This window comes from Pyrus communis, chromosome 2 (assembly GCF_963583255.1).
Source record: "Pyrus communis chromosome 2, drPyrComm1.1, whole genome shotgun sequence".
Taxonomy (NCBI): domain Eukaryota; kingdom Viridiplantae; phylum Streptophyta; class Magnoliopsida; order Rosales; family Rosaceae; genus Pyrus; species Pyrus communis.
The window spans coordinates 19900184-19924664 of record NC_084804.1 but is presented as its reverse complement, the minus strand read 5'-3'; the positions used below and the strand labels follow the sequence as shown (position 1 = coordinate 19924664).

Sequence of the window (24481 nt, the reverse complement as noted above, 5' to 3'; positions counted from 1 at the left end):
CATATGTTGCCTAGTTTATTTAGTGGAATAAATGAATCAGACTTACATTGTGAAGTATGTATTCTTGCTAAAAGCCATCGTGCTTCTTTTCCTTCTAGTATGAATAAAAGATAATTTTCGTTTAATCTTGTGCATTTCGATGCTTGGGGGCCTTCTTCAGTTACTACTTCTTCCAGAATTCAGTGGTTTGTTACATTTATTGGTGATTGCACTCATATGACATGGCTTTATGTGTTGAAAAATAAAAGTGATGTTAGTGCCATATTTCGGTCCTTTGCTCAGATGATTCAGACACAATATTCTTCTATTATCAAGGTTCTCTGTTCTGATAATGGAGGAGAATACATCAATTTTGAGTTGTCGGAGTTTCTCCGTGATCAAGGGATTCTCCAGGAAACCACGTGTCCACATACTCCACAACAAAATGGGGTTGCAAAGCGTAAAAATCGCCACATTTTGGAAACAACCCGTGCCTTGCTCCTTGGAGCCTCGATTCCTCAGCATTTTGGCCTGACGAGTTTACCTATGCCATGTATTTTATTAATTGTATGCCATCTCGGGTGGTTTGTTTTCAAACACCTCTTCAAGTCCTCACACAACATGCTCCAGTGGTGTCAGGCAATACTCTCGCCCTCAAGTCTTTGGTTGTGTGGCTTATGTTCATATTCAGAAAATACATCGTAGTAAATTGGATCTATGTGCACTACGATGTGTCTTTCTGGGTTTCTCTTCACCAAAAGAGGTATAAGTGTTACCATCCTGAAACCCATCATATGTATGTAACCATGGATGTGACCTTCTGTGAAACGGAATATTTCTACACTTCTGTATCTTCCACTTCAGATCACCAGGGGGAGAACACTATTGGTAATCTGAGTTGGTTAGATCTAGGGGGAGATGCGATTATTGAATAGTGTGTAGGACCTGGAATTGTTTGTGCCGAATGTATAGTGGGTACTGAGTGTATTGACAACTCGGATGATGTTGGTGATTTGAGGTTGAATCTGATCGAATCCATAAGAGAGTCTCGGCTAGCTAGTGCCGAGGAATGTCCTATTGTTCAGCAGTCCCTTGCCGAGCCCACTACACCTCCTCTTGCCAAACCCAGTACATCATCTCTCTCTAGTTTCGACGTGCCGCCCAATACATCTTCTCTGAATATGCCTAAGGTAAATATCGTAAATGATTGTGTAACTAATCCAAGTAACAATGTGAGTACTTATAAGTTGCTACCAAGACAAAATCGAGGTGTGCCTCCTGATAGGTTTTTTCCTGAAGGGAAGGTAAAGTATCTGATAGCCAATTATGTATCTTGTAACAAGCTTGCACCAGAACGTCAGACCTTGGTGAGTAATATGGAGTCTATTCAAGTACCAACTCGAGTGGAGGAAGCTCTAAAAGATCCTAAATGGGCGAGAGGAATGGATCAGGAGATGTTGGCATTACAGTAAAATAATACTTGGGAGGTGATGATGCTACCCACAAGAAAGAAGACAGTGGGATGCTGATGGGTATTTATAGTTAAATGTAAGGTTGATGGAACTGTAGACAGATACAAAGCAAGGTTGGTGGCTAAAGGGTATAATCAAACATATGGGGTAGATTATCAAGAGACTTTCTCCCCAATTGCCAAGATGAATACGGTATGTGTTCTTATCTCTTTAGCTGCAACTATGGACTGGCCATTAAAACAGTTCGATGTGAAGAATGCGTTTCTCCATGGGAATTTGGAGGAAGAAGTATATATGGATTTTCCTACTGGAGAGAGCAATGGTGGGAATACTGGAGTATGTCGGTTGTGTAAGTCACTTTATGGGCTGAAGCAATCACCTCATGCATGGTTTGATAGATTTACTCAAGTGATGAAAAGGAATGGATATCGTCAGAGTCATTTTGATCATACATTATTTGTAAAACGTAAACAAAATAAAGTAACAGCCTTGACTATTTATGTAAATGACATGATTATAATAGGAGATGACGTTGATGAGATGTCCAAGTTGCAAGGAAACCTTGCAGCTGAATTCGAAATGAAGGATTTAGGAGATTTGAAATATTTCCTAGGAGTTGAAGTTGCTCACTCATCTAAAGGTATCTTCTTGTCTCAACGTAAGTATGTACTGGATTTATTAAAAGAGACTGGTATGTTGGGATGTAAGCCGGTAGAGACTCCTATTGTTGAGAAGCATCATTTGTGTTTGAATCCAAGTCAGAAACCTTTTGACAAAGGTAGATATCAGAGGCTTGTAGGGAGACTGATTTATTTGGCTCATACTCGTCCTGATATTGCCTATGCTGTGAGTGTTGTGAGTTAGTTCATGCATTCACCAAATGTGGATCATATGGCTGCTATTATGCGTATCTTGGCATACTTGAAGTCGGCACCTGGAAAATGAGTATTGTATAGGGAACACGGGCATTAGAGAATTGAAGTGTTTACTGATGTAGATTGGGGGCAGGTGATGTAACTGATAGACGGTCTACTTCTGGGTACTTTACCTTTGTTGGAGGGAATTTGGTGACATGGCGAAGTAAGAAACTGAAGGTGGTGTCACGGTCTTCAGCTGAGGCCGAATATAGAGGAATGGCTCAAGGAATTTGTGAAATACTTTGGCTACGAAAACTTCTTTTGGGACTTGGGTTTAAACCGAAGGAGACCATGAAATAGTATTGTGACAATAAGTCGGCAAGATATAGTTGATAATCTAGTGCAGCATGATAGAATGAAGCATGTGGAGGTGGATCGGCATTTTATTAAAGAGAAGCTTGAAAAGAAGATTGTATCAATACCTTTTGTGAATTTAGATGAGCAACTTGCGGATATTCTTACTCATGCAGTATGTAGTCGAAAGCTCGGTGACTCACTTGTCAAGTTGGGCATGTGTAATATCTATGCAACAACTTAAGGAGAGTGTAAATGTGAGTCAATAAAAATAAGTATGTAAATATATTGTAAATATTAGGAGTCCTTTATTAGGAAGGTTTAAGTGTTGTGTCCTTTATTGATTATTGTTTTCATATAGAATAAAGATTGTAGTTGTATATATTTCAAGGAAGTAATACAATGAAAAGTATCCCGTAAAATTCTATTATAACCACTTTCTACTCAATTTATTCTCTACATCCCTATTATTTAACATAAAGAATTAATACCTCTTTAAACCCAAATTTTCTACCTAAACAACCCACACAAACCCAATTTAAAAATGTAAATTTATCTTTACACTCATTTAGAAAATAAAATCCCGAATTGAACATGTCGGTGAAGTTTCTACTTGTTTATGGGAATGAAAGCTTTTCTGGAGTTCAACTTATGGGGAAAGTTGAATAAGTGGGTGATGTTTCTACTTGTTTATGAATCTTCCATATACCTAGCAACTCAATCTCTTGTTTTCTTTATATCCATGTCCCCACGGTTTTATTTGCATACGCATAAAGTGCTTGCTTTCATTTACCTATACTTGAAATGCGATACAAAATAAATTACTAATAACTTTTCTTTTTTAGTTTCCCCTTTAGATTGTACAACTTGAACTTAACGAACTACCATAGTTGGGAAGGATTGGGCAGCAAGTATAGTCGATGAAGTAGATCCGGCCCAGGGTTACCTTGCACTTGCAAGATGGATCGATCGAAGGGGAAACGTCAATTTAAGATTTCAGCAGAGATGAAGATCACAAGACACCGATTCTAAGGATTCGGGACACAATCCAATAAAGAGATGGAATTCTCCCACATTTTGATTTGTATTTTATTTGTAAAAGTATTTCACATTTACGATGAAATTTATGAAAACTGAATTGCTTTTTGCTTTGTTATTTTTGTACAAAGTTTGTTGAAAAGGTTTACAATTTACCATGTGATGTTGCCCAAAATTTACCACCGGAATGTCGTAAAGGGTCTCTGTTAAATTGGTGAAACTACCCCAGATGCTGCATCGGGAAACGATCTGCAGACAAAGCCCTCAGGCTTGATTAGTATCGAAGTATGGCCATGAATATCATATGCAGTTTTTGCGTCTCTTAATCTTGTGTATAGTATATAAATAAGCTTAATACTTATAAGCACCCTCGCTATGTTCCCATCTGCTAGGAAACCCCCTTTCATATCGTCATAAGATTAGACATCCTAAAAGTTTGTTTTTCTACACAAGAGCTCTTAGGGTTTTATCTGGAATGAACATAGACATTGCATGATGATAGAATTTAATTATGGAGTGTAGATTTATTTACAAATTTTAATTTTATTGTTAATTTCATATTGTACTTAATAGTAATTATGCAACTGAATAAAAAAATAGTTCACATTTAAAGTTCAACATTGATTTAAAAAGATAATCATATACAAGTTCAAATAAAAACTTCTCATATATTAGCAGTCTAACAAAATATTTATAATAATACTACGTATTTCACAAATGGCCGCATCCATCACATAATTTTACATTTACAAATTTACAAGATAAGAAATGAAAATTTATTGTTGCTGTTATATCAGTTGAGTGGGGGGCCAATCCGGTAGTTTACAAATTGAGAAAATATGGACAATTAATTAAGGTAGAAAAGGATCTCTTTTTCCCCTAATTAAAAATTAAGAAAACAAAGTAAAATCACTGTGGGTCCTTCCCACAGTCCCACCAAATGTCACAATCCTGAAGACGTTTTTGCTCGCGAAAGCCTCAGTTACCCACTTTTCCTTCTCTCTCTCTCTCTCTATGAAATGAAGAACCAGTCTCACTCTCGCTACTACTCACACTCTTCTCCTTCTTTAACAACCCCCAGCACTCTACACTCTCTCTAGCCCTCTTCTTTCTCTCTGCTCACTCCTCCCAACCCATTTCCTTTGATTCCACAAAATCTCAGCCGCCGCTCGACTTTCTTGTGTCGAGGAAAAACCGGGGCAGGAGGAATCAGGACTTTCAGAAACCCAAAAATGGAGAAGAAACAAGGCTTCTTCTCTGCTCTCAAGGACGAGGTGGTTAGGGGTCTCAGCCCGTCGCGGTCGGGCGCCAGCAGCCCGGCCCGGTCCGGGTCGCCCATGACGGGTCTGCTCCGGAGGAAGAAGCAGAACCATCACGGAAATGGGTACGGCGGCCAGCTGGTGGCCCAGCCGGACGCGTTGATTGGGAGATCCGGGAGTCTGAGGCCGGTGATGGAGGGTCCGGATCCGGACGGTGGGGAACTCGGGGATTCGAAGCGGGTCGGGTCGGGTTTGGGCCAGTGGATGCGAGGGCAACTCTCGCGGACTCCCTCCGTTAGCTCCGTCGCGCATAACAACAACAAGAGGTCTGATCTGAGGCTGCTGCTTGGAGTCATGGGCGCTCCTCTCGCCCCCCTCCACGTCAGCACCTCCGACCCATTCCCCCATCTAAGCATCAAGGACACTCCCATCGTCAGTCTCTCACTCTCTCTCTCTCCAACTTTCTCTCTCTAGCTTTGGGCCATTTTTTTTCCGGACTTTGTTTCTTCTGAGATGGCAACTGTAAAATAGCAACAAAAAAAGTTTGGGGTTGCATTTGATTTTACGAAATAAAATTGATTTCATGCATTTTGATTTTGCTGCGGACTGCGGTGGTGGTATTTTGAATTTGGATAAATTTCGCCTGCGACAAAGATTATAAGAGTTGGGTTTTGGGTTTTGGATTTATTTTACAAAAATGGTTGGATTCTTTTTGCCTTTTTCTCCCAAGAAAAAAAAAATGTTTGGTTCGTTCTTTGCAATGGGTATGATTTGCTTCTTACGGTATAGATTTCCACTGATTATTTTATTTCTCCATGCTTTGCGTATATTTGAAGAACATGATTGGATGGTTACGATTTGCATCCAGAGTCCTTATTTGTTTAATCCTTTTTAAAAATTGGGTGTTCTCCAACTTCTCAACTGTGATGTAGACGTTGGTGATTGTTTTTTTAGTTACCTTCTTCAATCTCGGTCCCTTGCTGTTTGGCAAGCGAGAAAGTTAAGTGAGAAAATCAGAGCCAAATGAATCTTAAGCAGCCGTTACATGTTGCTGAAAGTTTGAGCTCGGCAGGCCGATGGGATTAACTGTCTTGTTGAAGTATTTTCTAATTTTCCAGATACTGACAAAAAATTTATTTTGAATCGTACCTTTGTTTTGACATTTTCTCACCAACCTAACAGATCATGACAGCTAGTAATTTTATTGTAGAAGATTTTTCTTTAGATTGCACTTCAGATTCAGATTTGATTGCGAAAAATTACGGTAATTTGATTTGAGATTGTAGATGTTGGGTTGGTTTTTATGTGTGATATCTTTGCAGGAAGCTTCCTCTGCCCAGTATATACTGCAGCAGTACACAGCGGCTTCTGGTGGACAGAAACTGCAGAACTCGATCAAAAATGCTTATGCGATGGGAAAGGTTAGGATGGTAGCTTCTGAGTTTGAAACGGCTACTAAGGTGATGAAGACCAGAAATGCTTCTAGATGTGCCGAGTCGGGTGGGTTTGTTCTCTGGCAGATGAATCCGGACATGTGGTACGTGGAGCTTGCAGTGGGGGGAAGCAAGGTTCATGCTGGCTGCAATGGGAAGCTTGTCTGGAGGCACACGCCGTGGCTTGGTGCTCATACTGCGAAGGGACCCGTGAGACCCTTGCGTCGGGCACTTCAGGTGAAGTTTTGTGCGCTTATTAGTGCTTCTTTCTGTTGTCCATAAAATTAGTCATCCAGGTTGCTCATAATTGTTTTTGGAATTTTTTTTTTTTTTCAGGGTCTAGATCCAAGATCTACAGCTAGTATGTTTACCAATGCAAGATGTATAGGAGAGAGGAGGATCAATGGTGAGGATTGCTTCATCCTCAAGCTTTGTGCTAATCCTCAGACTCTGAAGGCCAGGAGTGAAGGCCCTGCAGAGATCATAAGGCATGTTTTGTTTGGTTACTTCAGCCAGAAAACAGGGCTTCTTGTTCATATAGAGGATTCGCATCTGACTCGCATCCAATCCAATGGTGGTGATGCCGTTTACTGGGAAACCACAATCAATTCATTCCTGGATGATTACAGGCCTGTTGAAGGAATCATGATTGCACATTCAGGGCGTTCCGTGGTAACCCTTTTCAGGTTCGGTGAAATGGCAATGAGCCATACCAAAACAAAGATGGAAGAAGCTTGGACCATCGAGGAGGTTGCATTTAATGTTCCAGGCTTGTCAATGGATTGCTTCATCCCCCCAGCTGACTTGAGATCAGGGACAATCAGTGAAGCGTGCGAGCTTCCTCATGATGAAAGGGGAAAGGGTGGTGGGATTGCAGTAGCAGCACATCGGGCCAAAGTTGCTGCGCTGGAGAAAGAACATAATGCTAATGTTGATAGCCTGACCTGGAAAATGGAAGTCTAATAAGAAGGGGGTGCAGTTAATTAGGGCAATTGTTTATACTGGTAGCGAGTTTAAATCAGCTAACACCTTAGAAGTTTACAAAGTAGGAGTTGCGTCGCGTTTTTGGACCTTGGTTTTATACCTCTTAATCTGTAAATAGAGCATAATTATTCGGAGGGTTCACTTCGGCCTGAATGAATCTTTATACTCTCAGTGCAGAATCCAACAAAGGTGTTGGAGCTCGATTTTTCCAGCTGGGGATAGAGCAAAAGGAGGTTAAGTTTTAGTTTACCTTCGGTGCATGAGGGAAGGTGGCGAAGCTTGGGTACAGCAGAACCATTAACCTGGGATAATTCCACTAATTATCTTACGTCAAATCCAGGAGCGGCGATACAAGGAGATTGCCCATTTCTGGCATGGAGTTTGAAGCTTAATCCTGTTAGTTCGATAGTGTTTACTGTTTTTGGGTGTGTTAATCTTTGTGGTTGTGTGATGGATGCAGAAGTTGTACCTAAGGTAAAAGGAAAACAGATGTTTTTCAGGGGGTATGAGTTGAATTTTCATTTCTTTATCATTAACTGGTGAAACCAAGATATGGGTCTCCAGTTGTATTTTCTGGCACTGACACTTTGTCAGTGCCCATCAAGTATTTAATGTTCATGAATATATAGGAATCACCATCCTTTTCTTTCTCCGGTTTCTACATAAATTCTGCAATTGAAAAGCTTTAGAATTTGTTAATGTCTATATTCCTTCCAACTTCTTTTTGGTATTCTTTGTAGCAGTGAGGTCTTTTGGCAAATACTAATGGGTACGAGGAGATAAACACATGCATGTACAGAACGAATAATAAGATAGATTTTTTCGATTTTCTTATTACATGAAACAGACAGACACATAAATGTATATAATCGACGATGATGATACGAGATTATCTCCATGGATGGCTTGATCTATAGATTTCAATGGTGCTTGACAGCATCTAGGGTTTTTGTTGGTCACTTGGTGCTTCTTCCCCCTGCGGTCCTGCCCCCAAGTGATGAAGATTGAAGAAGGCTCCAACTGGCGTGGGTCTCTGCAACTTTAATGGGGAATATGATTTTTTAAACCATGCATTGACCGTCAGAAGCCCACCAAATTAAACAGACACGGAGACTGAGAGTTAGGAAGGCAGTTGGGTTTGCATCGTTTGCTGCAATGCTTGCTAGAATATGATTACAGCAAGGCACTCTCACTGGGGTGAAGCAAAGTCCTTAACCCCATGTGATAACCTCCTCGCTTTCCCTTTCTGTATTAATTTTCCCTTTGGAGGCACTGTCTTTTTTATTTTTTGTTTAAAGTGATTGTCTTTCTGGTTTAGTTTTGGAAAATGATTTTCGTCCCTTTTTATCTTTCAAAGTAATTTTGTTTCTGGATTTTGGTTTGATTGGAAGGTCAAAAATATTTATTTTTCTTCTATGATTGAGTGATTCAAAAAATCAACAATTAAGATTTTGCAATAAAAATTTAATGGATTTTGAAACTTTTTTTTTTTTTTTTAATAAATGATATTATCTACAATAAGGGGGTGAGAGAGTGGGCTAAGCCTCACAATAGTCTAGTAATAATGTAGTTCAAATTCCCTTTTAGCGAGAACCGAACCTAAGACCTTTTACTTATAAATGAAGAAAAATATCACTAGACCGTAATACTAAAAACAAAGAAATATGCATGAAAAAAAAAAGGTGTGATCACTTCCTTCAATTGCTCTCTTGATTGCAAAGTTGCCCCACCTAAGGTTGAAGGATCCACCGCATCATGATGTTTCTTAATGGTCAAAGTCTGGCAATCGATGAGACGAGAGAAGTGAGTCTTTTTGTTTTTGTTTTGTTATGCTTGGTTCGTTTGGCATAGCAGAGGAGGAGTAACCTTTTATAGAATAGGCTCCACACATTATAAAAATACATATGACATGCATCAACGTCAATATGCCTATTTACCCTTTTGGTTTTTACCTTTGTTCTATGTCTAGAACAAGTAGCTAGCAAAGTAGCAACTTTTGAGTGTTGCACTTATTCATATGATTGAGTTAGTAGAGAGATGGAGAAAGATATGACAGTTTAAAGATTAATAACGTCAGGTTATCAATTTAATGAATGATTAAATAGTAAAATTGGTTGACCTCATAAAAATTTTCAAAACTTTATAATGCAGCATGAGAAAATTAAAAGCTCGTGACTCATTTTGAAAATCGCTTAAAACTTAAAAAGTGTAAAATGTAAGTAACCCTAAAATGTTTGATTGAAATTATACTTGTATTTCATGCACCCTATAAAAGTGTGTTTCTTTGTATGCGTAGTTGAAAAACATATGAAAAACCTGAACTAATCCCAAAAGTAAAACTCACACCACCTGGACTAATCCCAAAAGTAAAACTCACAACATATATATATTAACAAAGGATAGTATCTATACTAAGGGGATAGGGGGGTGGGCTTAATGACACATCCCGACCTGGAATGTCCATTAGGACTCCAAATCAAGTTGTGCTAGTCAACACCGGGAGGGTGACGAAGCTATAAAGTATAGTGATGTGGAAAATGTGAATAAATTTAAACCTAAAAGTACCTAAAGACAAGAGTGCGCTGTGAGCGGGGATGAACCCATTTCACACGTGATGTCAGAGCATAAGTAAAGTACAGTAGTGTGGATAAGGATCATACCCTCAGAGGTAGCCACATATACTGAGATTTGCAAAGAATCCTCGTCGATACGAACTTTCAGCAGCTAAAACCTGGAGGGGCAAAAAACAAAGGTGAGTAGGCCTGAAGATAAAGTTTTAATAAAAACCTTTTGAAAACTTTATAACCCCTCGTCGTAAAACCCGTATAATTTTCCAGAAAATAATAATACATACGTATATAGAAATCATGCTCGCGAGTAGTGAAAACCGAGTATATGCCATATCAAGTACCTTAGCAATGAAATAAGTAAACTAGGTGAAATAAATCAATGTAAAATGATATGTCAGCCGGAGTCACCTAACGTGACCTGTATGGCTGAACCCATAGCTCATTAACCAATTCCTGCACATGAGTCGGAACCACCTAATGTGGTCCGTACGACATGGCTGGGTATAAATAAGTACGCTCAAGTGCTACGATCACGTGAAGGCTGTGCGAATAATTGCAGGTCACCTACTAGCCAAAACCACCTAATGTGGTCTGTACGACAGGGCTGTGCACCAAACTTGAATCCAAGGTGAGCGTACGGTGCAGAAGGTGAACATTGCGTGAAGGACTGTGCCCTGGCCATGGGTGGGAGCACTAACACCGGGATGCAGGATAATGAGCTCTACATGTCTCTACGTATAACTATAACCAATGCAACCACTAACATCAATATGTACTCACCTGAAGTTTACCTGGGCGTCCGCAACATCATGCAATAATATGCATATCTATACTAATGCATATACTAAAATGTAATGCAATTGACATGGCATTTAAAAACATAAATCCATTTAAAACAATTTCTAGGAAAATAGAAAACATATATATGTATATATAGAAAACCAAAAGCCCACTCACCTGGAGTCTGCACTACAACTCCCTAGCACAAACATCAAGGTGTCACGACCGATCGGTGCCTAGAACAATTATCAACTTATGTCTTAGAATTCTTATCATTAGAACATATAACTTACATATTCTATTCGGGAAGATCTATATATCAAATTCCTGATCCATAAGTTTCTTATATTCTCAAATATTACGTATTATAACGTATCAAAGTTTGGTGACGATCCAATGGTCGGATCGTTGATTGCTATAATAATCAAGCGGCAAACCTTAATGGAACTATGTTCAAATGACGAAAATTTGTCAATTGGACATCACCAATGGAATCAGGGTATTCAAATTTAGCCTAGGAAAGTCAGGGGACGTCTCGCCCCACGCGCCGCCGCAAGTGGCAGTCGACCGCCCCGACTCGCCGAAAAATTCAACTATTTCTAAAAATCCTCAAACTTCACAGAAATGAATATCTCAGTGAATATAGCAACTTTCATACCTGTGACTAAAGCCAATTTGGCTGGGAAATGTCCCAATTTCATCCAAACCCGCCAGAAACCCTATAAAGGGTGCTTTTTCATTCAACCTCCAAACTCACTCCAACGCCACAACAAACCCCTAGGCTTCATTCCTGAACTCAAGAGGAGTCTAATGGTGGTGGTGGTTGACGGGATTTACTTCAGAAGTGGCGGATCGCAGCCACGTAACCCTCGGTGCACCCAACGTCGTTCTTCACCAAATTGGATGAAAGCACATCGAATCTTGAGTTTAAAAGGAAGAAGAAGGGTCGTGGAGTTGATTATAAGAGGAGCGTCTGTGTAATTTGTCAAATTTCGGCCGAAATCTCGACGGAAAATGGTGAAGAAGACTGGGTCGAGCATCGGGTCAGGAACCGGGTCGTGTGGGCTCCAGGTTGGCTGCATCCTCCCTCTCTCCTTTCCCCTCTTTTGCTCCTACTCTCATTAGCCAGCATCTTCTCTTCTTCTTTCTGAATGGGCGTTCCGCCCCTTCTTTCTCTCCTTTATATTTCATCTCCACCTCTTTAAATCTGGGCCACACACGTGGCTGTCCGGATTAGGCTCCAAAATTTTGGAGCTTTCTAGAAAATAACCAATTTACTAAAATGCCCCCGAATTTAAATGTTAATATGTCCTTCGTTATAACTCCAAATCACGTTCCGTTTACGCCCACACATTCGTAGTGACGAGTACTACGAGGATACGCCAAGAAAATGAATTTTACGTAACTCGACAAGGCAGTCAACAAAGTCAATGCACTTACCTTGAAGGGCATTTTCGTAAATTCACTTTATAAAATCATAATAATTGGGGACGGGTTATTACACTTAACATCACAATTGGCTAGCAATAATGTGGTTAAAATTCATCTTTGGCGATAATCGAACCTAAGACCTTCTAATTATAAGTGAAGAGAAATATCAATAAACCATAGTACTAAGTGACAACTCACAACATATTTGAATCACAGGGACACGTGTGGTTTTGTAATAGCTTTTTAACTAGAGTTGTGTATTACAAACCACAAAATAAAAACAACCTATGGGACAAGTACCTTGAGCCTTGAGTTCACTCCTTTTGGGTAATTGGAATTCCCTCTATTTTAACAGCATATGATTCATCTCATCTATTTGGCCATCATCTCAATTTACTCATATCCAAATTTACTTACCTAAACATGTTAGTGCATTCCAATTCTACCCTAGTTTATTTTATTTTATTTTATTTTATGGAGAACTGGAATTCTATTAACAAGATAAAAATCAAGATTACAAGAAGAGCCCACTTAAAGGCAAACAACTAGCAAAACGTCTAAACAACAACAACCAGTGGTAAGGGGATACAAGCAAGAAGGACGCTGCAACAATTGCAACCGCGTTTAGTACCAAATAATTTTCTTGATTTTTATTTATTTGTTTACATTTGGTGTAAACCAGGAATTCTTTTTAAGCTTTGTATATTGATCAATTGAAACTGTTTATTAGGAAGCTAATAGCAATACAAATTCAACCAATTTTTTGTGTGATGTATACTATAATTTAGGGGATAATTGCAGCATTACCATCAATAATCTCCAATAGGTAGCTGGCACCCAACATTTAGCCATCCTATTAATTGTCCCTTTCCTTCTCTTATCTTTCAAATGCAGATTTACTTTGAAAAACTTGTTCTATTATTTATGGGTCACAATTAAGCTATGTGCTTGATTAACTAATTCATTGGGGCCATCCAAATAAGTTAGTTGTGGCTCTATGGTTATCCAAATTAAGATACCAAAAAACCAGAGATGTTATGATTTTTCATCAAATTCAATGTTTTTCCCTTATATATGTACATATTTCTTTTTGGGTTCGAATCCACGAAGCTCTATGATGTAACAAAATTTACGATAGATGGGTCGAAAATTCGAGAGTATCCAGATCCACAAAATTGTAAAGAAAATCTTTAAACTTTGATTGATAATATGAATAAAGATGATTAATACAATTGTATAAGTTGGCTTAAAACAAATATCAAAACTTCCTAAAACCTCTAAAACCCGTGTGCAAAGTTTCCACGCCTCTCACCCAAATTCCGAGGTGTTTTTGTTGTATGTAAAATTTCTAAATGTTATTTTCATACTTTTAGGCAATGTCTTAGTATCTAAAATTGACACGGCAAATCAAAAGTACGTTAACTCAAATAATTTTAAAAAGTTCAAAACAAAAACTTTCAGGACATTAACAATGACAAATAACTTTTAATTCGTGAAATGCCAATTATCTAATTATTTTTGTTGATTAAACATTAAAATAACTCAATCTTTTGGCCTACATCAGTCTAAGACTTCAAGAGGTAAACAAGGATATATAATAAGAGAGACTTCTTGACTCATGCAAATCATAATCTAATACATACGCAAAAATGACTCACTAAAATTTCAAAACAAAAAAAATTTTGTACATATCAAACTTTAATTTATTTGTAAAAAAGAATCATACCCTATAAGAAGCGTAGTATTTTCTTACATAAAATACTCTACAACACCACTAAATCACACCATCTAGTCCATTTTTCAAGCCTATGGTTTAATGCTTATTATATTGAGGGTCGTGTTAAATTAAAGGAAAATAAATGAAAAACAAAAATGTGTTGTAAGTGAATAGTATCAGGAGTGACTTTTTAGAGTAAAAATATCTTGTTTTGTTAAAGTAAACAGTATCGAAAATATTTCGTTAAAACTCTCTTAAATTAATTCACTAGGGGGAGATCCACTAGTTTGTGAGTCAAAACATTTTATGGCTGGTCTAAGCTGTCTGGGGACTGGGAAGTAGGGTTCTACTGAGTTTGGTAAAACTTAGGATTATACAACTATGTTCCTTAGAATTAAATATTTGTCTCCAAATATTTTTATAATAGGGAACGGCATCTAATCAATTTTTTTTCTATTTAAAAAAAAATGTTAATGTGTTAAATTGTTAGGTCATCTCCAGCCAGGAGTTATAGGCAAGATTTAGTCCTAAAATTGACAAAATTAGTCTCCAACCAAAGCGCTAAAGGAAATCGGGCTAAAAGAATCAACTTAAGCTTGGTACCAAGGCAAGCAACGTATAGCTCCAGTATGGACTATGTTTGGCTAAAAAATAATAATAAAACATGAGAGGGAATAAAATATAGCTCTACATGGTTGGAGATGAAAACTTTAACCTTAAAATAATTTTTAAAATATTAATTTTTTTAAAGGGCTGAAACATAGCCAAGGCTACATTTAGCTCTCCATCATTGGATATGGCCTTAGTTAAGAGGAAGGAAAATCGGTGGCAATCAAACTTGCATCTGAATGTATAAGCATGATTGTTTTCCGTCACTGCAGTAAAGCGTTATATGCCTAATCATTTTTTTAATACAAGCTTATATGTTTCCTTCTCCTTTCCTAGGATATCACTAATACGGTTTAATTACTAAATTTGACTTGAAAAATGGGATTTTCAATCTCCAATTTGCTAAACTACCATTCTCAAGAAAGCACATTCAAGACTGAATATTATATCAAGGAAATGGAATTTCTATTCCCATTCCAACAACCATGTGCTGACAAAAGGCTGTAAAACAAGCAATGAAATTAGTGCGTAACCCAAGTTTCGATTCTTGGGAAGATATGGTTTGAAACTTTGACTTCCAAGTCCCTTGGATTATCTCCTTATGGAGTTAGGGTTTATTAATTTCGGACTTTTAAGATGATAGCAACGGTCATAAACTTTGTTTTTATTATAAACGATCTAAATTAAGGAAGAAAGAGGGTTTGAATTTTAGATGTAATGCATTGAAAACGCATGCCCAATTTACTGAGACAATCTACCACTTATTTAAACCACAAGGTGTGGTGCGATTGGCAGATTCCCTAGTGCCTTTCTAACGGGAGTTCGAAACCAGCTGAGAGCACTTTGTGGCTAGAGGCAAGTCAAACCTCGAGTGAAAATTAGTCTCATCCTTTGGGTGTGGGGACAATTCATGGTCATTACCAAAAAAAAATCTACCACTTATTTAAAACATAATAATTAAGTTCTTTGATCTGATTACTTGAGACGTGCATAAAATATGACATAAACATCGACCTCCAATAAAAGGGTTTTCAAGATCCTCAACCTGTCAAAAAAAGTGAGAATTTCGTGAGTTCCTCAATATATTAGGAGAAGCCATCTACCAAATGAATCTTTGAGATAACGAGAATTGACTTGTAGGCAAATGTGGCTCATAATTTTACGAATGGAGCACTTTACATCCATATTTGAATATGTGAGATACACTATTAGTTGGTAAAAAAAATTGTACCTGTCTTTTTGCACTCCAAATTCAAATCTTTCTTACTGTGAATTAGAGTGAAGCATAGTATCGCATCGTGAAATCAATATATATTTCCATACTTGTGTAAAGAGGAATCAAATGCTATAGGGAAGCTTAAAAAACATGCACCTTGATCATTTCTCAATAACTTCAAATATGAAACTACTGTCACGTACACTATCTATAATTCCTGAAGTTTTGGTATATCAGCAGCTAATCTTCAACACTCAAGTGTACAACTACCAAATTCACATGTGCCAATTTAGCAAAATATAAGGGAAAAAAAAGGGTTAAAACAGGAACATTTATGAACAACAACAAAGCATTATCCCACTAAGTAGGGTCAGCTATATGAATAGTAGAATGTCATTGCGCTTGGTTTTGTGTCATTTCTTTTGTTAGATCCAAGTAGTCCAAGTCTTTTCTTAGAGTCTATTTTCAAGTCTTCCTAGGTCTTCTCCTATCCTTTTAGTCCGTCTCATAATCTCATCTTCTAACCACAACGTTGTAAGAGAAACATTTTATAAACAAAATAAAAAAATAAGAATCTTCACATATCTGCTTGGGTCTCTCGCACTCTGAATGACATTGATTTAATATGGAATTTGAGCCTACAGTAGGGCAGATTTTAGGGAGGTGCCCTCAATTTGTTTGACAAGTTCAGCACTTCAACAATATGTAATAAATGGGTACGTGCGATAAGATTTACTCAGAAAAATAAATAAATCATTATAATAAAATAGTAAAAAATCTAAGGCAGTGTCGGCAAGGGAACCTGCTTGCCCTTCTTGTTGGAGAAAATAAATGGAGTCGAATTTATGGTGGTGTGTACCAACGCAACGCACCGCAATGCAATGCCCCAACAATGTTTGCAAATTAAGTGTTGATACTCTCTCTCGCTCTCTCCTTGGAGAGACTTTGAGTCATTCTTTATTGTTGGCATCATTATCCCTACAAAGTCATTTATTGGGCAATCGTGTGCATGCATAAAGATTGCCTGCTCTACCGGGCATTGATTTGAGGTGACATTGGAATAATTTGGGTGATGGAAGGAAGGATAGATAGATTCCCAAATTTTATTCCCCTTTAAAATTGGAAAGAAAAGAAACACTTATAATATTAGCTATGAGATCATAATTTAGGCTGGAGTAAGGTGGGTCAGAATACAAATATCTTAGAAGTTCGATCATAGACTCCATAGCTTTACATGGAGCTAAATAAACGGAGTAATGCCACCATCATCCTCTTCCAAAGCAATGGGCGAAGTCCAACGACTTTGCTGAGATTGATCATTGTTCTGCAAGATACGGAAACCTAATCTAGTAAACAATAAGCATGTTTATTATATTCTTGGAGACCTTACAATCTAAGAATTGGCTTACACCGTAAATAATCACACTCCTAAAAGGATCAATATCTACTTTTCTAGATATTTTTTGGGATACTCCTGGTTTAAAATGGATTTCCTATCCTAAAAGGTCTCCACCTCGATTGGTATAAATACACCTTCTAAAGTTCATCTCTAGTAACTCAATTATCACATACTTATTCTCTTGCTTACTACTAGAGTCTCATAATATTACTTACTAACTTGACCATCGGAGTGCCTTTGCACAAACCTCCAATTTTTGGTTAATTATGGTTGTTTACTATTTTGCAGGTAAACAGATTTATGCATCTTTACCTTTTATAGTGGTGTGCGAATTTGATTTCAACATTAATCTATTAGACGGGGAATGCTAGAATCAGTTGCTTGTACTCTAATAAAAATTAAATTACATATGTTTTGGCATGTCTAAGAATGCCTTTGAAATGAATATAACGTATCTCAAATACATAAATAGATGCTCTTAATCCCCTGTGATATAAGTTTCACGTTGGTTGTATAAACTCTCGAAAAATGATTCCCATGTCGAATGCACAATCTAATATTTCTCACTTGCCAATTGGGGCACTACAGAAAAGCATTACTTGAGTGCTATTGGACCTTACCTCTTAAAAGAAAACCCATGTATATTTGTTCATCAATCTATATGAAGACATACAACCTTACGGCCCAACTAAAGGAAGCGAGCTCATTTGAAGGCCAGTTTTATTTCATAGATAACTACTCATCAACTTTTGTAAATCTTGGAATTGACTAATTTGTCTGGAACTGCTTGTGAAATGGTTAAATTTGCCTATTGACAATCAAATGCCCTAGACTCCGTTGTGTTGCACCAAATAAAACATTGAATTAATGTTATCCTCTCCAATCCAATGTAACTCAATGCGATTTAATCCTATCTCCTAACTGAATTCAATCACAATATTTTAAAATTATAAAAGTACTTTTAATATTTCCTTTTTTTTTTTTTAACTTTGTTTTCGTGCATTTCAAGTGTTTATGAACATAATTACTTCATACACATCAACTTTTAGACGAGCTAATATTCTTATAGGTCATTTGGTGTCTAGGTTTTGAATGGGGATAACTGTGTAGCTCAATGCATCTTAAAAAGGTAGAAGAACTTGAAGAAAACTTCTCCCTTCAAACTCAACAAAATGGTAGGATAAGAATAAAGCAATTTCATCTTGTTGTTTCGGGGTCAAAATCCCTCTTATACCTTCAACTGTGACAAAGTTTGAAAGTTGACATCACTTTTCCATTCAAGATCCAATTGAACTAGTTACCAATTTATTCCAATCTTAGACACCAAAAGACCTTTTAGAATAACGGACTAAAGATCAAATCTTCACTTTCACTACTACTAAGGCAAGAGGATATATGATGGGAGAGTGCTACCCTGTAGAAAAAAAGGGTTTTGGTGTATCAAATCTTCTGCACTCAAAATAAGTGTGACATCTTTGTGTGCCTAATCATTGAATGACACGTGTTTAGGATCCGCTTGCCCTGAAATGACTTGACCCAATAGAAAATCCCAATTCGTTGGGCCTTTTGATACAATCAAATAGAAAGCCCCAAAGGCACCATATTCTAGGAGCCCAAACTATGTGACTGAATAATTCCTACCATCCACACAAGAATAAATGAAGTTTTCCAAAAAAACTTCCTAGTGGAGGAAGACCTCATAACGATAGGAGACATAGGGCAAAAAAGAGAGCCAAAAATGGTCATTTGTGTATAATCCTGCATAATCTCGAATGTTTAACCCATGTGTAGTATTTGAAACGTCTTCCTAGTTATATCGTGAATTTTTTAGATAAAACTCTTAAAGAATTAGAAGGCCTAGTATATTGCGATGTGTCATTTGATCAAAGTTTTGTTTTTAAAGATTCTAAATGAGAAACTATCATCCCATTGTGTAAGCACAGCAATGAATCGAGGAAAACCCTCAGACGACCTATCTAAGATTAGGGAGGGAGATCCTCAGTAGTGTTGACCCTTTCCCTCTTCCAGGGCAGATACATGTATCGAATGCATATACGTGAAAGTTGACTCCTAAGTCTGGAACTTGGGAGGTTGCTTCGAGAAATCCTTTCTTTAAACTTATATTTTCTTAACTTTGTTGTGATAAATTTAATATGTGTCAAATAATGATTAGAGCTACAGAGATGCCACATCTTTTTTAAGTGCAGCAGATTTAATCTCTGAAAAGTACCACAGAAGCACTACCAGGCTTTTCCTTGAGCCCACCAATTGCATAACCAAAAACTTTATCTTTTTGAGTAAAGATTGATCAATATATAATAATTAAGATTTAACGACCAAACATTTTAAAGTATAAATAAAATGCTTTAGAGCATAATAGAATTTTCGACCAGAAAGAAGTAGGTAGCAAAAATATAGAAGTAAAAGATAAAGCACTGAAAAAAGAATATAGGTATATATAAGGTCCGATACAAATTAAAACAAGTTCCCTCTCAACAGTGACATCGATACAAAGCTCCCCTAAAAATGTCCCAAAGAATTGAGCAGAATCGTAACGTATATGTAGTTCAAAATTCAAATACAAGTGGTGATCAAGTCCCACTCAAACATGGGCTAACATATTAAGAATATCAAAAGAAGAAGAAATAACCAAATTAAGATATGGTAGAAGAGATGAAATACAAAAAGAATATAACTTGAAGGCCTGCAGGCAGAGAGGGTGATCGTCTCCTCATCTAAAGCATCAAGCTGAGGACAGCCCACCCAAACAGGAAGCTCCCTACCATCTTCTGCATCGACCACATCTTCTCTGCTCCGCTCTGCACGTCAACATCAAAATTCATAAGACTAATTAGAAATAAATTGCCTCAATATTTGTGAGACAGTTATTAAGTTGTGCGTTTTAGCTACGTCTCTGACAACGATCATCAGGCATACGTGGTTAAACTAAATTGTTAACCGTCGATATTTGTGAGTGAAATCTAACAATGAACATCACAATTATCGACAACTAATAACCGCTTATGCAAAATGGAAAGATCAATACAATTTGGCATGTGTTACTTTTTGGGGGTCAATATGTTTGGCATGTTGACAACAAAAACTTGAAAATGCATACCATGTCGGAAAATGTTGGTCGTTGATGCATGAATACCACAATAAATCACCGATCAAGAATTTGCCCATGTAGGCGACTGATCATATCACATCCCTATAATCAAGGGCCTTGAGCTAATGACTGATCTGTGTTGCCACGCGGCAGCGACCCATAGCCCAGTTAAAAACAGTCTAAGTCAAACTCTCAGCTCACGTTAGAAAGATCCCAATGATTTTACCTAAACTACGCCCTCCATCCAGCCCGTCAACTTTAACAACGTAAACAAAATGGGACTGAACACTCAGATCCGTACGGCGGCGTACGTTCAAGACTAGCCATTGTCTCCAAACATAGAGTACGTAAATAGAAGCGCGAGAAGTACCTGATCAACTGAAGATGACGGTCCCGGAGCGCCGGAATCGAGGGCCGGCGCTGGAGCTCCGACTGGCGGTGCGGGTGGGCCGGGGGCCAGTGCGAGGGGAGAAGGCGCCAAAGCTGGAGATTTCACGGTGGGAGCTGGAGCTGGTACCTGAGCTGGAGGAGACGCAAGAGGGGCCGGTGGTGGTGTTGCTGGTGGTGGAGTGGCGGGTGGCGGAGTGGCTGGTGGTGGTGTGGCCGGTGGGGGTGTGGCCGGTGGCGGAGTTGCTGGTGGAGGAGTAGCGGGTGGAGGAGTCGCTGGAGGTGGAGTTGCGGGTGGAGGAGCATTGACTGGAGGTGGGGTGGCCGGCGGGGGAGCTGAGACAGGGGGAGGAGTTGATGGAGGCGGAGACGTGGTAGCTGGGGGCGGTGATGTGGTAACGGGAGGAGGAGCTGACGTGGGAGGAGGGGTGGATGCGGGAGGTGGAGTGCTGGCGGGGGGAGAGGGTGGTGGCTGGTTGTTGGATGGTGGAGTTGTGGGTGTGGCGGGGGGAGCAGGAGTGGTAGTGGGGGGAGATTGGCCCCCGACACCGGCGAAGACAATGCAGACAAAGCCTAGGAAGAACAAAGTCTTGCGATCCATGTCTGATCTCTCTGTGTGATTAACAGAGAGAGAGAGAGAGAGAGAGAGAGAGAGAGAGAGAGAGAGAATGAATGAGTAAGTCGACTCGGTCGACTTATGGAGTTTTGGGTTTAGAGTGGGAGAGAGAGAGAGCAATTGGGACTGGTTAAATAGGCCCTTCTCGTTAGAAGCGTGAGCAACGGGAAGCTCGTTCCAGCCTTCGTTGGCTTAATTGTAATTTAAGGGCGTATTATTTCCACGTGGTGGTACCAAATGCATCTGGACCGTTGGATCTGTGTGTTTTGGGTGCGTTTGAAGTTTATTACATATCGGTTGGTAGAGGTGAAAAACAGAGGTACTAATCGTTCGTGGTGTAGGAGGACACGATATGTTTGCTTAAATACTAATTTTGGGTTTGTTCATATGCAATTGCAATGCCACATGTGGCATATCATATGACAACTTATACATATTAGTTATGGATATCTTGTATAATTAAGAAAAAATAATCTGTCATATGTTGGAAAGTTCACTTATTTATTTATTTATTTATTTATTTATTATTTTATGGGTTTTCTTGTAAGATTAGAAAGGATTGCTCCTCTTTTAAGATTAGGGGAATTCTATATGAATAGGATATTTTGTAACTCTATTGCCAAGAAAGTTTGGCAATATGTAGTATTTTTGGCAATTTTGTAGTGTTTCTTTGTTTCAATTAGTTAAGTAATATTCTTAGTTTTGTAGAATGATTGTTGTTTGTTATTTGTACTATGATTTTCAATTCAATATTAAGAAAGAATGTATTTGTTTCTTAAGTAAAATCTTGTTTTGTCGAGCTACTAAAACAATAAATACTTTCATATCTTATGTCGTATATATACTACAATCGCACACTCTCTCTCTCTCATCATAACTAATAGTGCAATGAGAAAGACTCAAAAAATATAGTATACAACATGGGTCATGAGAGTTTCTCTCCATCGAATTCATTTGTGCTTTCTCTCTCTCTTTTTTTTTAATTTTATATATATATATATATATATTAAAATAGATTGAAATATATGGTGGTTGTGATGAATTTTATGCATCAACATGTGTGATAGGATATGACAACTACTATTTATCATCTTCTTCTTGACTTTTGTTTCTATTTTTTTTTTCAAATAAGTATGGTAGATTTGTTAAATTTTGAATTTTTTTTTTCTTTTTCATTTATACCGACACGGATTGAGTTTAGAATGATCTTCTAGTTCGCTCAAAATACACTTATAACTTTATCACAAACATTTACAATTAGGGCTGGTTTGGTATTGTTGTGCTTTGAAAAAAAATTGATTATATTGTGCTGTGAGAATAAGCGGCTGTGAAATAAAGCAGCAGAGTGTTTGGTAAACGTTTTTGTAAAAGTGCTTTTGAAAAAAAAAAACAGTATTATAGTGTTTGGTAAACTTTTATGTAAAACAGATGTGAAAAAAAGTCGATTTTTCAAAGCTGGGTTTTGCAGCTTCTGTGAAAAAAAGCTGAAGTTGAATGTTTACCAAACACAAAAACAGCTCCCAGCTTTTTTTGATACCAGCTTTTTTCAGAATCACCTCAGTACCAAACCAGGTCTTAATATATACGATCATCCTGTACACTACCCGCATTTGCATTGGCAACTAATAAAAGTGAGTGATTTGGTATGTTCCCTACCATAACATGCTGTCACTTGAATAGAGTTGTTCACCATGTGGTTGCATCATTGTTGGAGTGCATGGTAGATGGACGCTAATAAGGTAGTTAACCACTTAATCATAATCATGATTACCGTTTAGGAGTATCAATCAACATTATGATGAGTGGGCCAGGCCTTTTTTTATATGTGGTGGGATCCACACAAAATGGGCCATGGCAGTTGTGATTTGTAAGCTATTATCTGGCTATATGTAGCGGCTCAAGTCCAAACCATCAAAGTCTGGGTCCCTGGGGCTCTGCTCTGTCACGCCGTGATCGGTGCCTTCAACTATAATCTTACCACTAATCTACAGCTTACAGCTAGCAGATTAATTACTAATAAAGTAATAAAATGAAGAGGAAAAATTATGATAAGAGTAATGTTAGACTAAATTTGAAGACAAAATTTATAAATTAAACGATATGTCATCAAATAAGAATAAACATGTTTATCAACGGTTAAATAATAATTCAATCATCAACTTCTATGTCATTTAATTTACATAATTTTATGTACAGATTTAGTCTATCTAGAATTATCCTTATGAAAATAGAAAGAAATAATCATGTGTCTACACACATTTTTGTATATAGTTTAGTATTTTTCTTTGCTTATGTAAGACCTAAAGGAGAAACCTTTTTCTAATGTTTTTAATGGTTTAAGGAGAAAAAAACAAACGATACTTTGCCAATAAGGTAAAGAGCAATAATAGTTCTACTCAACATTTTTTTTAATACAACAATATTATTTATTTTAAAGGGATTGAGGAAAGGGCTAGACCATACAAATGACCAACTATATTAATTTTATTTGAATACGTATTTGACAAGTATTGAATTTAAGATCTCTTACTTATCAATAAAGAATAATATCATCAGACTGTAGTATAAATAACAATTATACTTAACATCTTAATTAAAAACATCATTATCTTGTTCACGTGTCTTTGTTGTGTTGGTTCCACTACAAGACATCAAAAATTTTAAATAGGAATGAAATCAAGTTTATTGATAGTTAGGGTTTTCACCCTGTAACTTCCTAGGGCTTCCTTCATTGATTAAAAAAAAATAATGGATGGACTACCAATTTAGTCTCTGAATTATCACCTGAGTGAAAATTAGGTCCTTAAACTATTTTTTTTTCTTCAGAAAAATCAGTCATTGAATTGTAAAAATCTACCAATTATATCCCTAATATTAAATTTGAAGCTACTATATTTAATTTTCCGTCAATTTAAGTCACGTTACTTGCATATGATACATATTGGAGGGTAGATTGATAATTTTCCATAAAGAAATAGTGTATAGAGTTAACTTTGAAGGGTAAATTAGACATTAGATTCACAACCTATATGAAATGTTAAAGGCTTATAGCGAGAAAAATGACGGTATATTACACTCTAAAGTGTGTCAAGTGATTTAAGTTGTCGAAAAATTGAATAAAATAGCTTTGAATATAATAGTAGGGATGAAATTAGCAATTTTTAATGAATTTAGGGTTTTATTTTACAAAAAAATAATAATTCAATGGCTTAATTTTCACTGAGGTTATAATTTAAGGACTAAATTGACATTTTGCCAAAAAAAAAAAAAA

General features: G+C 37.4%; 2 protein-coding genes across 2 annotated transcripts; one reads left to right on the top strand and one right to left on the bottom strand.

The window, feature by feature from the left end:
- The first annotated feature begins 4664 nt into the window (after window positions 1-4664).
- Window positions 4665-8069, top strand: LOC137725616 (uncharacterized). Its single transcript, XM_068464369.1, has 3 exons — window positions 4665-5391; window positions 6282-6629; window positions 6729-8069. Exons 1-3 carry the CDS (start codon window positions 4933-4935, stop codon window positions 7353-7355), a joined length of 1434 nt encoding a protein of 477 aa, XP_068320470.1. The 5' UTR covers window positions 4665-4932; the 3' UTR covers window positions 7356-8069.
- Window positions 8070-19534: 11465 nt separating this feature from the next.
- Window positions 19535-21292, bottom strand: LOC137726874 (classical arabinogalactan protein 9-like). Its single transcript, XM_068465827.1, has 2 exons — window positions 20578-21292; window positions 19535-19917 (listed from the first exon to the last, which is right to left on the bottom strand). Exons 1-2 carry the CDS (start codon window positions 21193-21195, stop codon window positions 19834-19836), a joined length of 702 nt encoding a protein of 233 aa, XP_068321928.1. The 5' UTR covers window positions 21196-21292; the 3' UTR covers window positions 19535-19833.
- Window positions 21293-24481: the final 3189 nt, after the last annotated feature.

What these genes read in the sequence shown, in the direction of transcription:
- LOC137725616 (XM_068464369.1), top strand. Translation starts at nt 4,933, where the DNA reads ATGGAGAAGAAACAAGGCTTCTTCTCTGCTCTCAAGGACGAGGTGGTT. An exon ending in GCATCAAGGACACTCCCATC is followed by an intron (nt 5,392 to 6,281) that starts GTCAGTCTCTCA and finishes ATATCTTTGCAG; the next exon opens with GAAGCTTCCTCTGCCCAGTA. An exon ending in CCTTGCGTCGGGCACTTCAG is followed by an intron (nt 6,630 to 6,728) that starts GTGAAGTTTTGT and finishes TTTTTTTTTCAG; the next exon opens with GGTCTAGATCCAAGATCTAC.
- LOC137726874 (XM_068465827.1), bottom strand. Translation starts at nt 21,195, where the DNA reads ATGGATCGCAAGACTTTGTTCTTCCTAGGCTTTGTCTGCATTGTCTTC. An exon ending in CGTCATCTTCAGTTGATCAG is followed by an intron (nt 19,918 to 20,577) that starts GTACTTCTCGCG and finishes GTTGACGTGCAG; the next exon opens with AGCGGAGCAGAGAAGATGTG.